This window comes from Somniosus microcephalus, chromosome 11 (assembly GCF_052327205.1).
Source record: "Somniosus microcephalus isolate GS21.2 chromosome 11, FLI_Smic_1.0, whole genome shotgun sequence".
In the NCBI taxonomy this organism is placed as follows: domain Eukaryota; kingdom Metazoa; phylum Chordata; class Chondrichthyes; order Squaliformes; family Somniosidae; genus Somniosus; species Somniosus microcephalus.
Genome location: NC_140997.1, coordinates 203,580,616 through 203,601,004, shown reverse-complemented (window position 1 = coordinate 203,601,004; position 20,389 = coordinate 203,580,616). Strand labels below are relative to the sequence as shown.

Here is a 20,389-nt window from a genome sequence, read left to right as displayed (position 1 = left end):
TTCAGTTCTTAAACGGTTCCCATTCAAGATCCAAAAGTCTCTTCTGCAGTTTAGATGTATCCACTCGATATACAAACAAATGCTAATAGCATTCAATTGCTTTGTAAACAAAGCATTGTCCTTTGTCTTCGGCCATGTGGTGACAGCCATTTTTATCCCTGGAAATTTAAAAGCACAACGCCCAGGGATTCTTTAATCAAAAAAATTAATCTTCAGAACTGTAAATTATTGCGAATTCTTACAGTCCGCCCTTGGATACTTCCAGCTTGCTTGCAGTATCCTCTTGAAGAAATGAGCAATAATTTCTGACCCCTCACAAACAACCATCCCCTGTGTTTACCTAATAGCTATCTGCCACTGATCCCCATCCCGTCTATTCCCCTTAAATTCAAGAAAAAAAACCATGATACGGTAGGCATCTTACAGATACTTCAGTTTTCAATAAGGGGTCTCATACCCCTACACGCTTGTAAAATTATACAATGTAATCCAAATTTACCAACACCTTTTACATCATAACTTATTACAAAATGTTGCAATCTTAATTACACAATGTAATCAAAATGATCCCAAGCACGGAGAGGGTCCAACGTCTCTGCTCGACTTGGAACTATGAAACAAAATACAAAAAATCATTAAACATTTGAAACAACATGCTTAAATAAACCCCGACCATCATGTGCCAATGATGGGTCGCAAAATTCAAGTGGGTGTTGCTCCTCCCACCCGGGCAGTAAATATTCCTTCCACCCCCCTTTGATCGTCTTAAACTTTAAAACAGGCAGAATGGATTTACAGACCAGCCTGCTCCGCCAGCCCCGAGCCGTTCCCTTGTCCTTTTGTGGAGGCGGGGTACCCCTCATGTATAAAATTACCTTGGCACAGACCGAGACCGGGGAGTATGGGATCACGACTCCCAGTCCCTCCCCCTCCCGTCTTCCCTCGACTGGCTGCAGAAAATGATGGGTGCCTGTGTGGCAGCACTCCCTGGCCCCAAACTTGGATCCCAGATCCGGCCACCCACTCATCCTTCCCAGCCACACTTACCCTCTTTGCCCGTGGGTCCCCGGGTGAGTTCCTCCCTCCCCCGACCGCACCCACGCGACTCTTGGGTCTCCCCCTCCTCTATGCAATCTTTCCCGGGCCATCACCACCCACCCCCGGGGAACGCGTCCCTATCTGACAAGGCGCCCGCGCTTCCCCATCATGACTCCTCCCAGCGAGGTCTCCCGCCAGTGAACTTCGGTCAGGATAGTGCTGGGTTGGGGGCCGTGCCCCACCCAGCTGGGGCCATCTCCACCCCGTAGGAGGAGTAGGCCAGTTCCTCCGGACTCTGTCCGGTTTTTCCCGAAGATCGCTGCGGGGTTTCCCTCTGGATTCATCCAGTGGCGAGGTGATCCCCAACATTCCATATCCGTATCTTCATTCGATGCCCAGCTCGGGCTGGGCGAACATGGCTGCTTCATTTTCCAATCTCCTGCAAAAACTTAAAAGGACATGCAGCCAGGTCTCACTGACCTGCTGCCTTAGGTGGACACATGGTCGGGTCCCTAGACCTCAGACCAAAATACAAACATTTGGCACACATGTAAACTTAAACTCTTTAAACTTAAACTTAAGACTAGTTATATGAAACTAAACTTAAAATACACCTTAAAAGCACGCTATATTCACACACATAGCTATAATACAAATGCCGCCCGTCTCCGGACGGCCAGACTAATCTCTGGCACTGTCGCAGATTGCTACTGGCTGCAGCGAAGCTGGACTGCCTCCTGTCTCTGGTCCCTCGCAGCTTATGGCTGTTGAGTGGGGGCCTCTGTTCTCTGGCTTCTCCCTGGCTCGGGAGACCGCCCTACTCCACTGTAAAGTGGGTGACCATGCTTCCTTAGGCTGGGGCACCCGCTGAGACCTTCTGAGGGGTGTCTCTATGGGGGAAACTTTGGCTGGCGGACCCTGAGCTTGGGTCACAGCCCCAGCTGGCTGGGAACCTTCTCCCCCATGTCCAAATAGCCCGCACTGTATAATGTACCTGGCAGCCTGCCGGTGCAAATCTCTCTCTGGGTTTGTCTGCTCTTCCCTGCCCACTCCTGTGCTGGGGGCAGGTATACTCTCACCACCCGCTGCTGGTGGCTGGAAATTTTCCTCCCCATGTTTAAAACCTGGTGTCAACTCCCTCCCTATGTCTCCTGCAAGAGGGATTGCTATCCCTGCCCCCCCCAGGGTCCCACATCATGGGGGGGACCACTCTAGAAGCTGGCTGAGAAGCTGGTCCCTTTAAACAGGCCACTGCACCTGCGTGAATCTGCTGTTCAGAAGACTGGGGGATTCCTGTCCCCAGACCAGTGACTGCGCATGCGCAGGCAGTTTCAGTGAATGAATGGGCAGCAGCCTGCTGATTTCTAATCCCAGGCTGCTGTTTCTTTGTTTCTGAGCCACCTAACTTGCTCAAATTTAAACTTTGGTTCGAATTTAAGCTTTTGCCAAAATTTAGGTCCCACTGGGGTGGGGAAGTGTCCCAATTTGTGGGCAGGACAACCTGTCCCTGGAAGCAAGCCACTTTGTAGGCTGTGAACTTGAACTTGCATGGACAGCAAACTCATGTTCCCTCACCCAGGTGGCTTTAAATGGGGAATTTTGGACCTGCCTTTCATCTGGGGCCAAAACTATCCCGTGTGCCTCCCTTGTCCCGGATTTCTGCTACTGGACCTGCTCTACAGGGGTCCCAGAACTCTCCTTCCCTGTTCCCTGGCTTAAACAGCTTACTCTGAACATGAATGGCTCCTCCCCCCACACAAGCCACAGTGCTTGCCTGTGAACTCGAACTTGCTGTGGGCTGAGGATTCCTATTCTCAGGCTCACTCCTCACGGGTGGACTGTACCTCCGTTGTTGGAGGGGGTACACTGGTCCTGGTCCCCGCCTGCCTAGCGGGACCTGCTGGTGTTCTCCTACCACCCCATTGTCCACCCCTCCTCGCTGCCAGAGCTCCTCAAGACTCGGAGCTGTGGGCTGCAGTCTTGGGGTCTCTAATTCCCAATCCAGCACCGTTCTGGGTGCTGCCTGTGGGATGGTTCTACTTGGGCTGCCAGTAAAGTCCAGCTGACCTGCCTTCGGGCTGATCAGACAAATCATCCCCTTTGATGCATTTAAAGCCATGTTAAGGCTTTCTATCTCTGCCCTACAGGGGCCATGATCTGCTTCCTCAAACCTTAGGGTGCAGGCCAGCTTATAAGCTGCCTTTACCTCCCTAACCTTCTCCTCCTGCTCTGTTACTTCTGAGGTGAGGGAGGCATTCTCTTCCCGCAGTCTCATCTCGCTCCTCTTTACTTCTATAATTTGGTACTTTAGGAATTCTATCTCGTTCCTTGCATGGCTTTTCCCCTCGCTAGCTTCTTGGGTGAGGTGTGCGATTTCCTCCCGTAGCCTCATCTCACAGTCCCTTGCCTCTGTGACTTCCTGCACAAGGCGCTCTATAAATGCCTGGCATTTCGTGACCTCTAGTGTGAGGCGTGCATTCTCTTCCCGCACCCTCATTCCACTAGCTCTGGCCTCATACACCTCTCTGAGGCGTTCTACCTCCGCCTGGCATTTTAAAAGCTGGGACTCCCGATTCTTGGCCTCTTTAACCTCCTCCTGCACGCTCATCTCACCCTTCCTAAACCAGCCACCTATACCCTGATAGGTCAGCCTACACATTGCCGCTAAAATTCGCAGGGCTACCCACATACTGAAAACGAGAGAAACAAGAGCTGGTACTTTCTCCAGATCCAGACCACTTATTAAATCAAAAACTCCCTCCACTCCTACCTGGCTCGCCATTTGTAAGGGGGGGGCTTCTTTTAACTGGTTATATGGTAATTTACCTAGCCAGCAGCCTTTGCCTCTGAGCTCTGACCAATTCCAACCTTTTACCTAGTTTACGGTAATTCACCTGGTCAGCAGCCTTTTGCTGCTGCACTCTAAACCAATTTACAAACAGCGGTTTCGAATCGCTACCCCTCCTTCAGTTCTGAGTGGAGGAACTTATAATTAATGATATTAAAACGGACAAGTGGTTTGGATGAGAGAAAAATCAAGTTTTATTACCTAAATAAACTACAATCAAATGATAAACAATACCACACGAACACAGTAAATGCAGTAAAAGTGTATAACAAGGGGGTACAGACGGCAAAAACAAGGGATACAATGGCTACAATGTTATTTAAACAATCTTAGCAATTCCCTTAAATCACCACCCCAAACTCCTGCTAGGTTGTCTTGTTGAGGAGTCAGAACACCCTGCTCACCTGTGGTCCAGCAAAGCAAAAAGAGCGTGATAGCTTCTCAGCAGCTATCTTATATACCTGGTGAGCTCCTGCTGTTCTGCCCTGCCAGGGCTGTGTGCAAAATTCCCACCCAAAGGTTCCAATACACAAGAGAAAGCTGTGATTGGCTAACTCAGAGTGGTTGGACTGGGTTAATGTGTCTTCCGGAGCTCCCTGGGCTGAAACAAAAGGGAAATACAACTGCTCTATTGTCCAGAATGCTAGGTGATTTAAGCCCATTCAGTTCTTAAACGGTTCCCATTCAAGATCCAAAAGTCTCTTCTGCAGTTTAGATGTATCCACTCGATATACAAACAAATGCTAATAGCATTCATTTGCTTTGTAAACAAAGCATTGTCCTTTGTCTTCAGCCATGTGGTGACAGACATTTTTACCCCTGGAAATTTAAAAGCACAACGCCCAGGGATTCTTTAATCAAAAAAATTAATCTTCAGAACTGTAAATTATTGCGAATTCTTACATACTTGGCATTTATCAAGTCATAAAATTCTTGATGTCAATACTAGATTCAGGTATAAAACAAATTTAAAGAAATATCACACCCCGAGAGCATAAAATGTTGCATTTGGCATTAAAAAAATGCAGTAATTTACAGAAAAATCACTTTGCCTCTATTTTAAATTCACTGGAACCTCAAGTAATCTAACATTGAAAACATTCAAAAATATGCTTTTTAATATTAAATAGCTTTTGCAGTATAATGTAACCATGCCAACGTAAATCATTTAATGAATTTTTGTTTAATAAGAGCAAGAAGAAAGAATGAAAATTATAACTGAAGAATGCCATAAAAGAATAAGTATTTCTGTAAGTTTTTTGAATGCACCAAAATCCTAATCAATTCTCCATATGGAGTGTTCTCATGCCAGATGGTACTGTAGCTCTCTGAAGAGTAATCCATTAAATACAATCAGACTTGAGCATTCGAGTATCTACACACAGTTTGCTTCACTGGATTGTCTGGTTCTTTGTTTTATTTTACTGCACAGTTTATGATTGCTTCCTAATCCAAATTTAAACATCTCCCATTCCACTAAGTGTGAAAAATATAGTTTATCTGGTTTTATGCTCCTCCCAAGAGACTACATTGATCCTAGTGGGTAGGGAAGAGTCTAATTGTGTTGCGTAAGGCATCTATGGGACAGCCTAGATGGACCAGCTGGTCTTTCCTGTCTGACATTTTTGTATATAATAGCAGTGATATTTTTTATAAACCTAAAACTGCACTAAATTTTGCATTTCAGGTGATACTTTAAGAGCTGAACAACTTGAAACCATTTACAAAGGTCATGAGCATTGGCGCTCGAAGGTTATAGCAAACAAAACCAGGATTACATGTTGCAGATGTGCCATAGATTCTGAGTTACAGACAACTGGGCTAGAAGCCAGCACACAGCTAGACAAGCCCATGGGAGCCTCTCTCAAGCAGCACATCACTTTTCAAAAGGTACTGCACTTACAGTTTATTATAAAGAACACAAATTTTTGACGGATCTGCACCCAAAATGCTAACTTGTCTGTTCTCTCACTGATTTGATGTGTGTTTCCAGCACTTTCAGTTTTTGTTACATAAATTTTTGATTTCTTTTTGAGTCATTACATAGTCCATGCGGAACAAAATCCTGACATTTACAACTTAGAGATGGTCAACTCTGGAAAAATATTCAGCTTACATTTGTCCCCAATGCTTTACTAAACATGGTGCAATGACGATGTAATGTATTTCAAACCAAAAACTATAATTTTGTTCAAGCTCTTTCCACAAAAGGAACAACTCCCACCCCTCTGTAAAGTAATAATTGAATCATTAATTGACAACAAGCAGAGAAGATAATTTATCTGTGAAATGAAAACTGCTAAAAATGCAGTTCATAAGTATCTGTGTGGCTTTAGCAATGCATACACACAAGCTCCAGTATCTGAAATTGACCTCTGAGAAAATTTACATGGAATTGTAAAAGGTTACAACACAAAAGGCCATTCGGGCCATTGTGTCTGGGCCGGGTGTTTGCTAGATCGATCTAATACTAATCACATCGCCCTGCTCTCTCCCTGTAGCCGTGCTGTCTTCTGCTTCGAATATTTATCCAATTTTTCCCTAAAAGGATACAATGATCTCTGCCTCAACCTCTAATTAATTGGGCCTGTTCTCACACGAAGGCAACTTAATTGAGGAAAGATAATTTGTGTTTTTTTAACAAACCAATCTCAAAACAAGTTTCAGTTGGGGTAAAAAGAGCTTGCTTTTTCTCAAACTCAGATCATTTTATTTTATATCACAATGAGCAAAGCAGTCAGATAATTCTAAATTGGTAGAGTGGTTCCTGGTGGAAAGACAAACCTAATTATCAGCAGATTGTAGAAATACATGACAGCTGTTACCAGGTGTGCTATTGTAGGAATTGTAGACACAGGTATAAAAAACAGGATAAGATAGCACCCATGATCGATGAAGATGTCAGTCTTGGCTCAGTGACAACACTCTTGCCTTTGAGTCATAGTTATACAGCACAGAAAGAGGCCCTTCGGCCCATCGTGTCCGCACCGGCAATCAAACCCTGTCTATTCTATTCCCATTTTCCAGCATTTGGTCCGTAGCCTTATATGCTATGGCATTTCAAGTGCTCATCTAGATGCTTCTTGAATGTTGTGAGGGTTCCTGCCTCTACCACCCTTTCAGGCAGTGAGTTCCAGATTCCAACCACCCTCTGGGTGCAAAAGTTTATCCTCAAATCCCCTCTAAACCTCCTGCCCCTTACCTTGAAACTATGCCCCCTGGTTATTGACCCCTCTACTAAGGGGAAAAGTTCCTTTCTATCTACCCTATCTATGCCCCTCATAATTTTGTACACCTCAATCAGGTCTCCCCTCAGCCTTCTCTGCTCTAAGGAAAACAACCCCAGCCTGTCCAGTCTCTCTTCATAGCTGAAGCGCTCCAGCCCAGGTAACATCCTGGTGAATCTCCTCTGCACACTCTCTAATGCAATCACATCCTTCCTATAGTGTGGCGACCAGAACTGCACACAGTATTCCAGCTGTGGCCTAATTAGCGTTTTGTACAGCTCCATCATAACCTCCCTGCTCTTGCCTTCATTAGCCGAGGCATAGAATATAAGTATCCCATATGCCTTCTTAACCACCTTATCTACCTGTCCTGCTGCCTTCAGGGATCTATGTACATGCACACCAAGGTCCCTCTGATCCTCTGTCCTTCCTAGGGTCCTACCATTCATTGTGTATTCCCTTGCCTTGTTAGTCCTCCCAAAATGCATCACCTCACACTTTTCAGGGTTAAATTCCATTTGCCACTGTTCTGCCCATCTAACCAACCCATCTATATCGTCCTGTAGCCTGAGGCTTCCCTCCTCGCTATTTACCACCCCACCAATTTTTGTGTCATCTGCGAACTCACTGATCATACCTCCTACATTCATATCTAAATCATTAATGTACACTACAAACCCAGCACTGATCCCTGCGGTACACCACTGGACACAGGCTTCCAGTCACAAAAACAACCTTCGACCATCACGCTCTGCCTCCTGCCACTAAGCCAATTTTGGATCCAATGTACCAAATTGCCCTGGATCCCATGGGCTCTTACCTTCTTGACCAGTCTCCCATGTGGGACTTTGTCAAAAGCCTTACTGAAGTCCATGTAGACTACATCAACTGCACTACCCTCATCCACACACCTAGTCACCCCCTCGAAAAATTCAATCAAATTGGTTAGACATGATCTCCCCCTGACAAAGCTATGCTGACTATCCTTGATTAATCCTTGCCTCTCCAAGTGGAGACTAATTCTGTCCCTCAGAATTTTTTCCAACAATTTCCCTACCATTGATGTTAGGCCTGTAATTCCCTGGTTTACCCCTACTACCCTTCTTGAATAATGGTACTACGTTAGCTGTCCTCCAGTCCTCTGGCACCTCCCCTGTGGCCAGAGAGATACTGAAAATTTGTGTCAGAGCCCCTGCAATCTCCTCCCTTGCCTCACACAGCAGCCTGGGATACATCTCGTCTGGGCCTGGGGATTTATCCACTTTTAAGCCTGCTAAAACCACTAGTACCTCCTCCCTCTCAATGCTAATTTGTTCAAGTATATCACAATCCCCCTGCCTGATTTCTATGCCTACATCATCCTTCTCCATAGTGAACACAGATGCAAAATATTCATTTAAAACCTCACCTACATCTTCCGGCTCTACACACAGATTACCACTTTGGTCCCTAACGGGCCCTACTCTTTCCCTGGTCATCCTCTTGCCCTTAATATACTTATAAAACACCTTGGGATTTTCCTTTATTTTGCCCGCTGGTGTTTTTTCATGCCCCCTCTTCGCTCTCCTAATTTCTTTTTTAAGTACCCCCCTGCACTTTCTGTATTGTATCTGCCAAAAGCCTCCCTTTTTTCCTAATCCATTCTTGTAACATAGAAGATTGGAGCGGGAGTAGGCCATTCGGCCCCTTGAGCCTGCTCCACCATTTAATGAGATCATGGCTGATCATCCAAATTCAGTACCCTGTCCCTGCTTTCTCCCCATATCCCTTGATCCCTTTAGCATTAAGAAATATATCTAACTCCTTCTTGAATATATTTAATGAATTGGCCTCAACTGCCTTCTGTGGTAGAGAATTCCACAGGTTCACCACTCTCTGGGTGAAGAAATTCCTCCTCATTTCAGTCCTAAATGGCTTTCCCCTTATCCTTAGACTGTGATCCCTGGTTCTGAACGCCCCTGCCATCAGGAACATCCTTCCTGCATCTAGTCTGTCTAGTCCTGTTAGAATGTTATAAGTTTCAATGAGATCCCCTCTCATTTTTCTAAACTCCAGCGAATATAAGCCCAATTGACCCAATCTCTCTTCATACATCATTCCTGCCATCCCAGGTATCAGTCTGGTGAATCTTCGCTGCACTCCCTCCATGGCAAGAACATCCTTTCCCAGATAAGGCGACCAAAACTGCACACGATTCTCAGGGTGTGGTCTCACCAAGGCCCTTGCTCCTGTACTCAAATCCTCTCGCTATGAAGGCCAACATACAATTTGCCTTCTTAACCGTCTGCTGCACCTGTATGCTTACCTTCAGCGACTGGTGCACAAGGACACCCAGGTCTCGTTGCATTTCCCCTTCTCCCAATCTATTGCCATTCAGGTAATAATCTGCCTTCCTGTTTTTGCCACCAAAGTGGATAACCGCACATTTATCCACATTATACTGCATCTGCCGTACAACTGCCCAATCACCCAACCTGTCCAAATCATACTGGAGTTTCTCTGCATCCTCCTCACAGCACACACGCCCACCCAGCTTTGTGTCATCTGCAAACTTGGAGATACTACATCTGAGGAAGGATGTTCTTGCCATGGAGGGAGTGTAGCGAAGATTCACTAGACTGATACCTGGGATGGCAGGAATGACGTATGAGGAGAGATTGGGTCGATTGGGCTTATACTCACTGGAGTTTAGAAGAATGAGAGGGGATCTCATTGAAACTTATAAAATTCTAACAGGACTGGACAGACTGGATGCAGGAAGGATGTTCCCGATGGCCGGGGAGTCCAGAACCAGGGGTCACAGTCTAAGGATAAGGGGTAAGCCATTTAGGACAGAGATGAGGAGGAATTTCTTCACCCAGAGAGTGGTGAACCTGTGGAATTCTCTACCACAAAAGGCAGTGGAGGCCAATTCATTAAATATATTCAGGAAGGAGTTGGATATATTTCTTAAGGCTAAGGGGATCAAGGGATATGGGGAGAAGGCAGGGACAGGGTACTGAGTTTGGATGATCAGCCATGATCTCATTGAATGGCGGAGCAGGCTTGAGGGGCCGAATGGCCTACTCCTGCTCCTATCTTCTATGTTTCTATGTTAGTTCCCTCGTCTAGATCATTTATATATATTGTGAATACCTGGGGTCCTAGCACCGATTCCTGCGGTATCCCACTAGTCACTGCCTGCCACTCAGAAAAAGACCCGTTTATTCCAACTCTTTGCTTCCTGTCTGCCAACCAGTTCTCTATCCAAGATAGTACCTTACCCCCAATCCCGTGTGCTTTAACTTTGCATGCTAATCTCTTATGCGGGACTTTATCGAAAGCCTTCTGAAAGTCCAAATACACCACATCCACTGGTTCTCCCTTATCTTTTCTACCAGTTACATCATCAAAAGATTCCAGTAGATTAGTCAAGCATGATTTACCTTTTGTAAATCCATGTTGACTTTGTCCGATCCTGTCACAGTTTTCCAAGTGCTCTGCTATTACATCTTTTATAATGGACTCTAGCATTTTCCCCACTACCGATGTCAGGCTTACCGGTCTATAATTCCCCGTTTTCTCTCTACCACCTTTTTTAAATAGTGGGGTTACATTAGCTACCCTCCAATCCATGGGAACTGTGCCAGAGTCCATAGAATTTTGGATGACGACCAGAAATGCATCTACTATTTCTAGGGCCACTTCCTTAAGTACCCTAGGATGTAGATTATCAGGCCCTGGGGATTTATCGGCCTTCAATCCCGTCAATTCCCCCAACACCATTTCCCTACAAATACTGATTTCATTCAGTTCCTCCCTCTCATTAGACCCTATGTTCCCCAACATCTCTGGAAGGTTATTTGTGTCCTCCTCTGTGAAGGCAGAACCAAAGTATGTGTTTAATTGGTCAGCCATTTCTTTGTTCCTCATTATAAATTCCCCTGATTCTGACTGCAAGGGACCTACGCTTGACTTCACCAATCTTTTTCTCTTCACATATCTATAGAAGCTTTTACAGTCAGTTTTTATGTTCCCCGCAAGCTTACTCTCATACTCTATTTTACCCCTCTTAATTAATCCTTTTGTCCTCCTTTGCTGAATCCTAAACTGCTCCCAGTCCTCAGGTATGCTGCTTTTTCTGGCCAATTTATATGTCCTCTCCTTGGATCTTATGCTATCCCTAAGTTCCCTTGTTAGCCACGGTTGTGCCACCTTTTTTGCTTTATTTTTATGCCAGACAGGGATGAACAAATTCTGTAGTTCATCCATGTGATCTTTAAATGTTTGCCATTGCCTATCCACCGTCAACCCCTTAAGTAACGTTCCCCAATCCATCCTAGCCAACTTATGCCTCATACCATCATAGCTTCCTTTATTTAAATTCAGGACCCTAGTCTCTGAGTCAACTACTTCACTCTCCATCTTAATGAAGAATTCTATCATATTATGATCGCTCCTCCCCAAGGGACCTCGCACAACAAGATTGTTAATCAATCCTTTCTCATTACATAATACCCAGTCTAAGATGGCCTGATCTCTAGTTGGTTCCTCGACATATTGGTCCAGGAAACCAACCCGTATACACTCTAGGAATTCCTCCTCCACAGTATTGTTACTAATTTGGTTAGCCCAAACTATATGTAGATTAAAGTCACCCATGATTAATGCTGTGCCCTTATTGCACACGTCTCTAATTTCCCATTTAATGCCATCCCCAACCTCAGCATTACTGTTTGGGGGTCTGTATACAACTCCCACTAATGTTTTCTGCCCCTTGCTATTTCTCAGCTCTACCCATACAGATTCCACATCATCAGAGCTAATATCCTTCCTTACTGTTGTGTTAATCTCCTCTTTAACCAGCAATGCTTCCCCACCTCCTTTTCCTTTTTGCCTGCCCTTCCTGAATATTGAATACCCCTGGATGTTGAATTCCCAGCCTTGGTCACCCTGGAGCCATGTCTCCGCAATCCCAATTATATCATATCCGTTTACATCTGTTTGCGCAGCTAATTCATCCACCTCATTATGAATGCTCCTCGCATTAAGACACAGAGCCTTCAGGCTTGTTTTTTTAACACTCTTAGTCCTTTTAGAATTATTATTTACTGTGGCGCTGTTTGATTTACACCCTTGATTTCTCTGCCTTCCACTTTTGCTTTTCTCCTTCCTGTTTTTTGCTTCTATCCTTGCTTCCCTTTCCTGTTTCCCTGCACAGGTTCCCAGCCCCCTGCCATTTTAGTTTAAACCCTCCCCAGCAGCACTAGCAAATACTCCCCTAGGACATCGGTCCCGGCCCTGCCCAGGTGCAAACTGTCCAGTTTGTACTGGTCTCACCTCCCCCAGAACCGGTTCCAATGTCCCAAAAATTTGAATCCGTCCCCCTTGCACCATTCCTCTAGCCACGTATTCATCTGAAATATCCTTCAATTTCTACTCTGATTAGCATGTGGCACTAGTAGCAATCCTGAGATTACTACCTTTGAGGTCCTATTTTTTAATTTACCTCCTAACTCCCTATATTCAGCTTTTAAGACCTCATCCTGTTTTTTACCTATATCGTTGGTACCTATATGCACCACGACAACTGGCTGTTCACCCTCCCCCTCTAGAATGCCCTGCAGCCGCTCCGAAACATCCTTGACCCTTGCACCAGGGAGGCAACATACCATCCTGGAGTCTCGTTTGCGGCCGCAGAAACGCCTATCTATTCCCCTTATAATAGAATCCCCTATCACTATAGCTCTCCCGCTCTTTTTCCTCCCGTCCTGTGCAGCAGAACCACCTATGGTGCCAGGAAGTTGGCTACTGCTGCCTTCCCCCGATAAGCCATCTACCCCAACAGTATCCAAAGCGGTATATCTGTTTGAGAGGAGATGGCCACAGGGGACTCCTGCGCCTACTACTCTGCCTGGCAGTCACCCATTCCCTTCCTGCCTGTGCAGCCTTTACCTGCGGTGTGACCAACTCCCTAAATGTGCGATCCACGATATCCTCAGCATTGCAAATGCTCCAGTATGTATCCATTCGCAGCTCCAGCGCCGCAATGCGGTCTGCCAGTAGCTGCAGCTGGATACACTTCCCGCACACATGGTCGTCGGGGGCATAGGAAGTGTCCCTGATTTCCCACATAGTGTAGGAGGAGCATGCCACAAGACCGAGCTGTGCTGCCATGACTTACCCTTTAATTAATTCAAATTAAATTAAATCAAATCAATACCTCCAATTACACTACAATTAAATGATATACTCAAGGGCCCTTGTTTACTAGCACTCCCTGCTACACAACAGTGACCTCAAAAACTATAACCACAAAAATTAAGTTTGGCAAAAAGCGAGAAAGAGAGAAATACTCACCAACCAATCAGTTACTGCTTTCTGTTGATGTCACACTTCGATTACTTTTTACTTCTTTACACTCACTGGTCTGTTGTAGCCCCGGCTCACCTTTGAAATCTCCTGCGGTTTGGTGCTCTCCAGCCACTCTCGCTCACCTTTGAAATCTCCCGAGGTTTGGCGCTCTCCAGCCACTCTCGCTCACCTTTTAACTCTCCCGAGGTTTGGCGCTCTCCAGCCGCTCTCGCTCACCTTTGAAATCTCCCGAGGTTTGGCGCTCTCCAGCCACTCTCGCTCACCTTTTAACTCTCCCGAGGTTTGGCGCTCTCCAGCCACTCTCGCTCACCTTTAAATCTCCCGAGGTTTGGCACTCTCCAGCCGCTCTCGCTCACCTTTGAAATCTCCCGAGGTTTGGCGCTCTCCAGCCACTCTCGCTCACCTTTTAACTCTCCCGAGGTTTGGCGCTCTCCAGCCGCTCTCGCTCACCTTTTAACTCTCCCGAGGTTTGGCGCTCACCAGCTGCTCTCGCTCACTTTTAACTCTCCCGATGTTTGGCGCTCACCAGCCGCTCTCGCTCACCTTTGAACTCTCCCGAGGTTTGGTGCTCTCCAGCCGCTCTTGCTCACCTTTAAATCTACCGAGGTTTGGCACTCACCAGCCGCTCTCGCTCACCTTTGAAATCTCCCGAGGTTTGGCACTCTCCAGCCACTCTCGCTCACCTTTTAACTCTCCCAAGGTTTGGCGCTCTCCAGCCACTCTCGCTCACCTTTAAATCTCCCGAGGTTTGGTACTCTCCAGCCGCTCTCGCTCACCTTTGAAATCTCCCGAGGTTTGGCGCTCTCCAGCCACTCTCACTCACCTTTTAACTCTCCCGAGGTTTGGCGCTCACCAGCCGCTCTCGCTCACTTTTTAACTCTCCCGATGTTTGGTGCTCACCAGCCGCTCTTGCTCACCTTTGAACTCTCCCGAGGTTTGGTGCTCTCCAGTCGCTCTTGCTCACCTTTAAATCTACCGAGGTTTGGCACTCACCAGCTGCTCTGGCTCACCTTTGAAATCTCCCGAGGTTTGGCGCTCTCCAGCCACTCTCGCTCACCTTTTAACTCTCCCGAGGTTTGGCGCTCTCCAGCCGCTCTCGCTCACCTTTTAACTCTCCCGAGGTTTGGCGCTCACCAGCCGCTCTCGCTCACTTTTTAACTCTCCTGATGTTTGGCGCTCACCAGCCGCTCTTGCTCACCTTTGAACTCTCCCGAGGTTTGGTGCTCTCCAGCCGCTCTTGCACACCTTTAAATCTCCCGAGGTTTGGCACTCTCCAGCCGCTCTCGCTCACCTTTAAATCTACCGAGGTTTGGCACTCACCAGCCGCTCTCGCTCACCTTTAAATCTCCCAAGGTTTGCGCTCTCCAGCCGCTCTCGCTCACCTTTAAATCTCCCAAGGTTTGGCGCTCTCCAGCCGCTCTCGCTCACCTTTAAATCTCCCAAGGTTTGGCGCTCTCCGGCCGCTCTCGCTCACCTTTAAATCTCCCGAGGTTTGGCGCTCTCCAGCTGCTCTCGCTCACCTTTTAATCTCCCCAGGTCTCGCGCTCTCCAGCTGCTCTCGCTCACCTTTAAATCTCCCGAGGTTTGGCGCTCTCCAGCCGTTCTCGCTCACCTTTAAATCTCCCGAGGCTTCGTGCTCTCCAGCCGCTCTTGCTCACCTTTAAATCTCCCGAGGTTTGGCGCTCTCCAGCCACTCTCGCTCACCTTTAAATCTCCCGAGGCTTCACGCTCTCCAGCCGCTCTTGCTCACCTTTAAATCTCCCGAGGTTTGGCGCTCTCCAGCCGCTCTCGCTCACCTTTAAATCTCCCGAGATTTGGCGCTCTCCAGCCGCTCTCGCTCACCTTTAAATCTCCCGAGGTTTGGCGCTCTCCAGCCGCTCTCGCTCACCTTTGAAATCTCCCGAGGTTTGGCGCTCTCCAGCCGCTCTCGCTCACCTTTTAAATCTCCCGAGGTTTGGCGCTCTCCAGCCGCTCTCGCTCACCTTTTAAATCTCCCGAGGTTTGGCGCTCTCCAGCCGCTCTCGCTCACCTTTTAAATCTCCCGAGGTTTGGCGCTCTCCAGCCGCTCTCGCTCACCTTTTAAATCTCCCGAGGTTTGGCGCTCACCAGCCGCTCTTGCTCACCTTTAAATCTCCCGAGGTTTGGCGCTCACCAGCTGCTCTCGCTCACCTTTTAATCTCCCGAGGTTTTGCGCTCCGCAGCCACTCTCACTCACCTTTAACTCTCCCGAGGTTTGGCGCTCTCCAGCCACACTCTCTCACCTTTGAAATCTCCCAAGGTTTGGCGCTCTACAGCTGCTCTCGCTCACCTTTTAATCTCCCGAGGTTTGGTGCTCACCAGCCGCTCTCGCTCACCTTTTAATCTCCCGAGATTTGGCGCTCTCCAGCCACTCTCTCTCACCTTTGAAATCTCCCAAGGTTTGGCGCTCTCCAGCCACTCTCTCTCACCTTTGAAATCTCCCAAGGTTTGGCACTCTACAGCCGCTCTCGCTCACCTTTGAAATCTCCCGAGGTTTGGCGCTCTCCAGCCGTTCTCTCTCACCTTTGAAATCTCCCGAGGTTTGGCCTTTGTATATCCCTTGACATCCAGGGTTCCCTGGACTTGTTGGTCCCACCCTTGACCTTTACGGGAACATGTTGCCGCTGTACTCCCTCTATTTCCTTTCTGAATGAGTCCCACTGCTCTGATGTGGATTTTCCTACAAGTAGCTGATCCCAGTCCACTTTGGCCAGATCCCGCCTTATCATATTAAAATTGGCCTTCCCCCAATTTAGAACCTTTATTTCCAGTCCACCTTTGTCATTTTCCATGACTACCTTAAATCTCACCGAATTAGTCCGAAAGTTGTGGAGTCAAGTTCCTCTTCAGGACATGAATCTTGGCTGATACTTCAATGTAGTACTGCAGGAGTGTTGCATTGTTGGAGGTGCCTTCTTCAGGACGAGATAAACTGAAGCTCCACCTGCCCTCTCAGGTGGGTGTAAAAGATTTCACGGCACTTTTTGAAGAAGAGCAGAGGAGATCTCCTGGTGTCTTGGCCAACATTTATCTCTCAATCAGCACCACTAAAACAAATTATCTGGTCACTTATTTCATTGCTATTTTTGGACCTTGCTGTTTGCAAATTAGCTGGCATGTTTCCCTACATTACGATAGTGTATATTAATGTAAGATCTTTCTTTCTTTTCACATCTATCCAGACATCCTCAAAGACAGTTCACAAGATAAATATAGATGATGGGAGCCATTTGGCTCATCCATCTAGAAAGACGCTATACTGCCGCATCACTCAAGGCATCCAATTGTTTTTTTTAAAAATAAAAATTCCAGGGTTTTCCCTCACTGCTCTACCTGGGAATTTATTCCATGTATTATTTGCTCTTTGTGCGAACAATGTTCTGACATCGGTCCTAAGTACTACTCTTATAGTTTTGGTTTAAGTAATTTTCTGAATCTACCTTTTTCACACTGCTTAGTATTTTACATCTCTATCTCAATGGTCAAGTCCTTAAACCTGGCATACCTCATTTCTCAGCTGTCTCCAGTTTTTTGATACTGGGGATCTGCCTCAAGACTCTTCTCTGAGCTGCCTTCAGGGCTTGAAGGTCGGCCTTGTGACTCAGACACAGTACTCACGCTGTGGTTTGACCAGAGCACAATACAATTTCAACGAGTTCCTCCACCCTACAGTTTTGTCTACATATTTCAACATTCTATTTATTTTGCCCATTTTTTATTCCTATGTGAACTACTTTACATTTGTCCGTATTAGATTTCATTAGCCATTGTTCCACTTACCTGTTTTGTTCAACTCATTTTATATAGAAACATAGAAGATAGGAGCAGGAGTAGGCCATTCGGCCCTTCGAGCCTGCTCCACCATTCAATGAGATCATGGCTGATCATTCAAATTCAGTACCCTGTCCCTGCCTTCTCCCCGTATCCCTTGATCCCTTTAGCCTTAAGAAATATATCCAACTCTTTCTTGAATATATTTAATGAACTGGCCTCCACCGCCCTCTGTGGCAGAGAATTCCACAGGTTCACCACTCTCTGGGTGAAGAAATTCCTCCTCATTTCAGTCCTAAATGTCCTACCCCTTATCCTTAGACTATGACCCCTGGTTCTGGACTCCCCGACCATCGGGAACATCCTTCCAGCATCTAGTCTGTCCAGGCCTGACAGAATTTTATAGGTTTCGATGAGATCCCCTCTCAATCTTCTAAACTCCAGTGAGTATAAGCCCAATCGACGCAATCTCTCCTCATACGTCATTCCTGCCATCCCAGGTATCAGCCTGGTGAATCTTCGCTGCACTCCTTCCATGGCAAGAACATCCTTCCTCAGATAAGGTGACCAAAACTGCACACAATACTCAAGGTGCGGTCTCACCAAGGCGCTGTACAACTGTAGCAAGACATCCTTATTCCTGTACTCGAACCCTCTTGCTACGAAGGCCAACATACCATTTGCCTTCTTAACCGCCTGCTGCACCTGCATGCTTACCTTCAGCAACTGGTGCACAAGAACACCCAGGTCTCTTTGCACTTCCCCTTCACCCAATCTATTGCCATTCAAATAATAATCTGCCTTCCTGTTTTTGCCTCCAAAGTGGATAACCTCACATTTATCCACATTATAGTGCATTTGCCATGTTTCTGCCCAATCACCTAACCTGTCCAAATCGTACTGGAGTTTCATGACATCCTCCTCACAGCATACCCTCCCACCCAGCTTTGTGTCATCTGCAAATTTGGAGATATTACATCCAATTCCCTCATCCAGATCATTAATATATATTGTGAACAGCTAGAGTCCTAGGACCGATCCTTGCGGTACCCCACTAGTCACTGCCTGCCACTCGGAAAATGACCCGTTTATTCCAACTCTTTGCTTTCTGTCCGCCAACCAGTTCTCTATCCAAGTCAATACCTTGCCCCCAATCCCATGTGCCTTAATTTTGCACGCTAATCTCTTATGCGGGACCTTATCGAAAGCCTTCTGAAAGTCCAAATACACCACATCCACTGGTTCTCCCTTATCTATTTTACCAGTTACATCCTCAAAAAATTCCAGTAGATTAGTCAAGCATGATTTACCTTTTGTAAATCCATGTTGACTTTGTCCGATCCTGTCACTGCTTTCCAAGTGCTCTGCTATTACATCTTTTATAATGGACTCTAGCGTTTTCCCCGCTACCGATGTCAGGCTTACCGGTCTATAATTCCCCGCTTTTTCTCTGCCACCTTTTTTGAATAGTGGGGTAACATTAGCTACCCTCCAATCCATGGGTACTGTTCCAGAGTCTATTGAGTTCTGGAAGATGACCAGCAATTCATCTACTATTTCTAGGGCCACTTCCTTAAGTACCCTGGGATGTAGATTATCAGGCCCTGGGGATTTATAGGCCTTCAGTCCCATCAATTTTCCTAACACCATTTCCCTACAAATACTGATTTCTTTCAGTTCCACCCTTTCATCAGACCCTATGTTCCCCGGTATTTCTGGGAGGTTATTTGTGTCCTCCTTTGTGAAGACAGAACCAAAATATGTATTTAGTTGGTCTGCCATTTCTTTGTTCCCCATTATAAATTCCCCCGATTCTGACTGCAAGGGACCTACGCTTGACTTCACCAATCTTTTTCTCTTCACATATCTATAAAAGCTTTTACAGTCAGTTTTTATGTTCCCTGCAAGCTTACTCTCATATTCTATTTTCCCTTTCTTAATTAATCCCTTTGTCCTCCTTTGTTGAATCCTGAACTGCTCCCAATCCTCAGGATTATTGCTTTTTCTGGCCAATTTGTATGTCCTCTCCTTGGATCTTATGCTATCCCTAATTTCCCTTGTTAGCCACGGTTAAGTCACCTTTTTTGTTTTATTTTTATGCCAAACTGGGATGAACAACTTCTGTAGTTCATCCATTCGGTCTTTGAATGTTTGCCATTGCCTATCCACCGTCAACCCTTTGAGTGCCATTCCCCAATCAATCCAACCCAACTCGCTCCTCAGACCATCGTAGTTTCCTTTATTTAAATTGAGGACCCTAGTTTCTGAGTCAACTACTTCATTCTCCATCTTAATGAAGAATTCGATCATATTATGATCGCTGCGACCCAAGGGGCCTTGTACAACAAGATTGCTAATGAATCCTTTCTCGTTACATAATACCCAGTCTAAGATGGCCTGATCCCTGGTTGGTTCCTCGACATATTGGTCCAGGAAACCATCCCGTAAACACTCCAGGAATTCCTCCTCCACAGTATTGTTACTAATTTGGTTAGCCCAATCTATATGTAGATTAAAGTCACCCATGATGACTGCTGTGCCCTTATTGCACGCTTCTTTAATTTCCCTTTTAATGCCATCCCCAACCTCCGCCTTACTGTTTGGAGGTCTATATACCACTCCCACGAATGTTTTTTTCCCCTTAGTATTTCTCAATTCTACCCATACAGATTCCACAGCATCAGAGCTAATATCCTCATTACCATTGTGTTAATCCCTTCTTTAACCAGTAATGCTACCCCACCTCCCTTTCCTTTTTGCCTATCTTTCCTGAATATCGAATACCCCTGGATGTTGAGTTCCCAGTCTTGGCCATCCTTGAGCCACGTTTCTGTAATCCCAACCAAATCATATTTGTTTACCTCTATTTGCGCAGCCAATTCATCCAACTTTTTACAAATGCTCCTCGCATTAAGACACAAAGTTTTCAGGCTTGTTTTTTTAACGCTCTTAGACCTATTAGAATTATTATTTACTGTGGCCACGTTTGATTTAAACCCTTGATTTCTCTGACTGCCACTTTTGTTTTTCTCCTTCCTATCTTTTGCTTTTATCCTTGTTTCCCTTTCCTCTGTCTCCCTGCTCAGGTTCCCAGCCCCCTTCCATTTTAGTTTAAACCCTCCCCCACAGCACT

At 46.2% G+C, this 20,389-nt stretch overlaps 1 protein-coding gene across 2 annotated transcripts in view; it reads left to right on the top strand.

Moving 5' to 3' along the window:
• cfap92 (cilia and flagella associated protein 92 (putative)) overlaps nt 1-20,389 on the top strand; it is a 209,436-nt gene that overhangs the window by 178,315 nt on the left and 10,732 nt on the right. Inside the window, exon 16 of one of the 2 annotated variants that reach the window (XM_086001721.1) lies at nt 5,574-5,776. In XM_086001721.1, coding sequence (XP_085857847.1) covers nt 5,574-5,776 — 203 coding nt within the window. Of the gene's footprint in view, nt 1-5,573; nt 5,777-20,389 lie in introns of those variants that run through there. The other variant, XM_086001722.1, reaches the window with a different exon arrangement.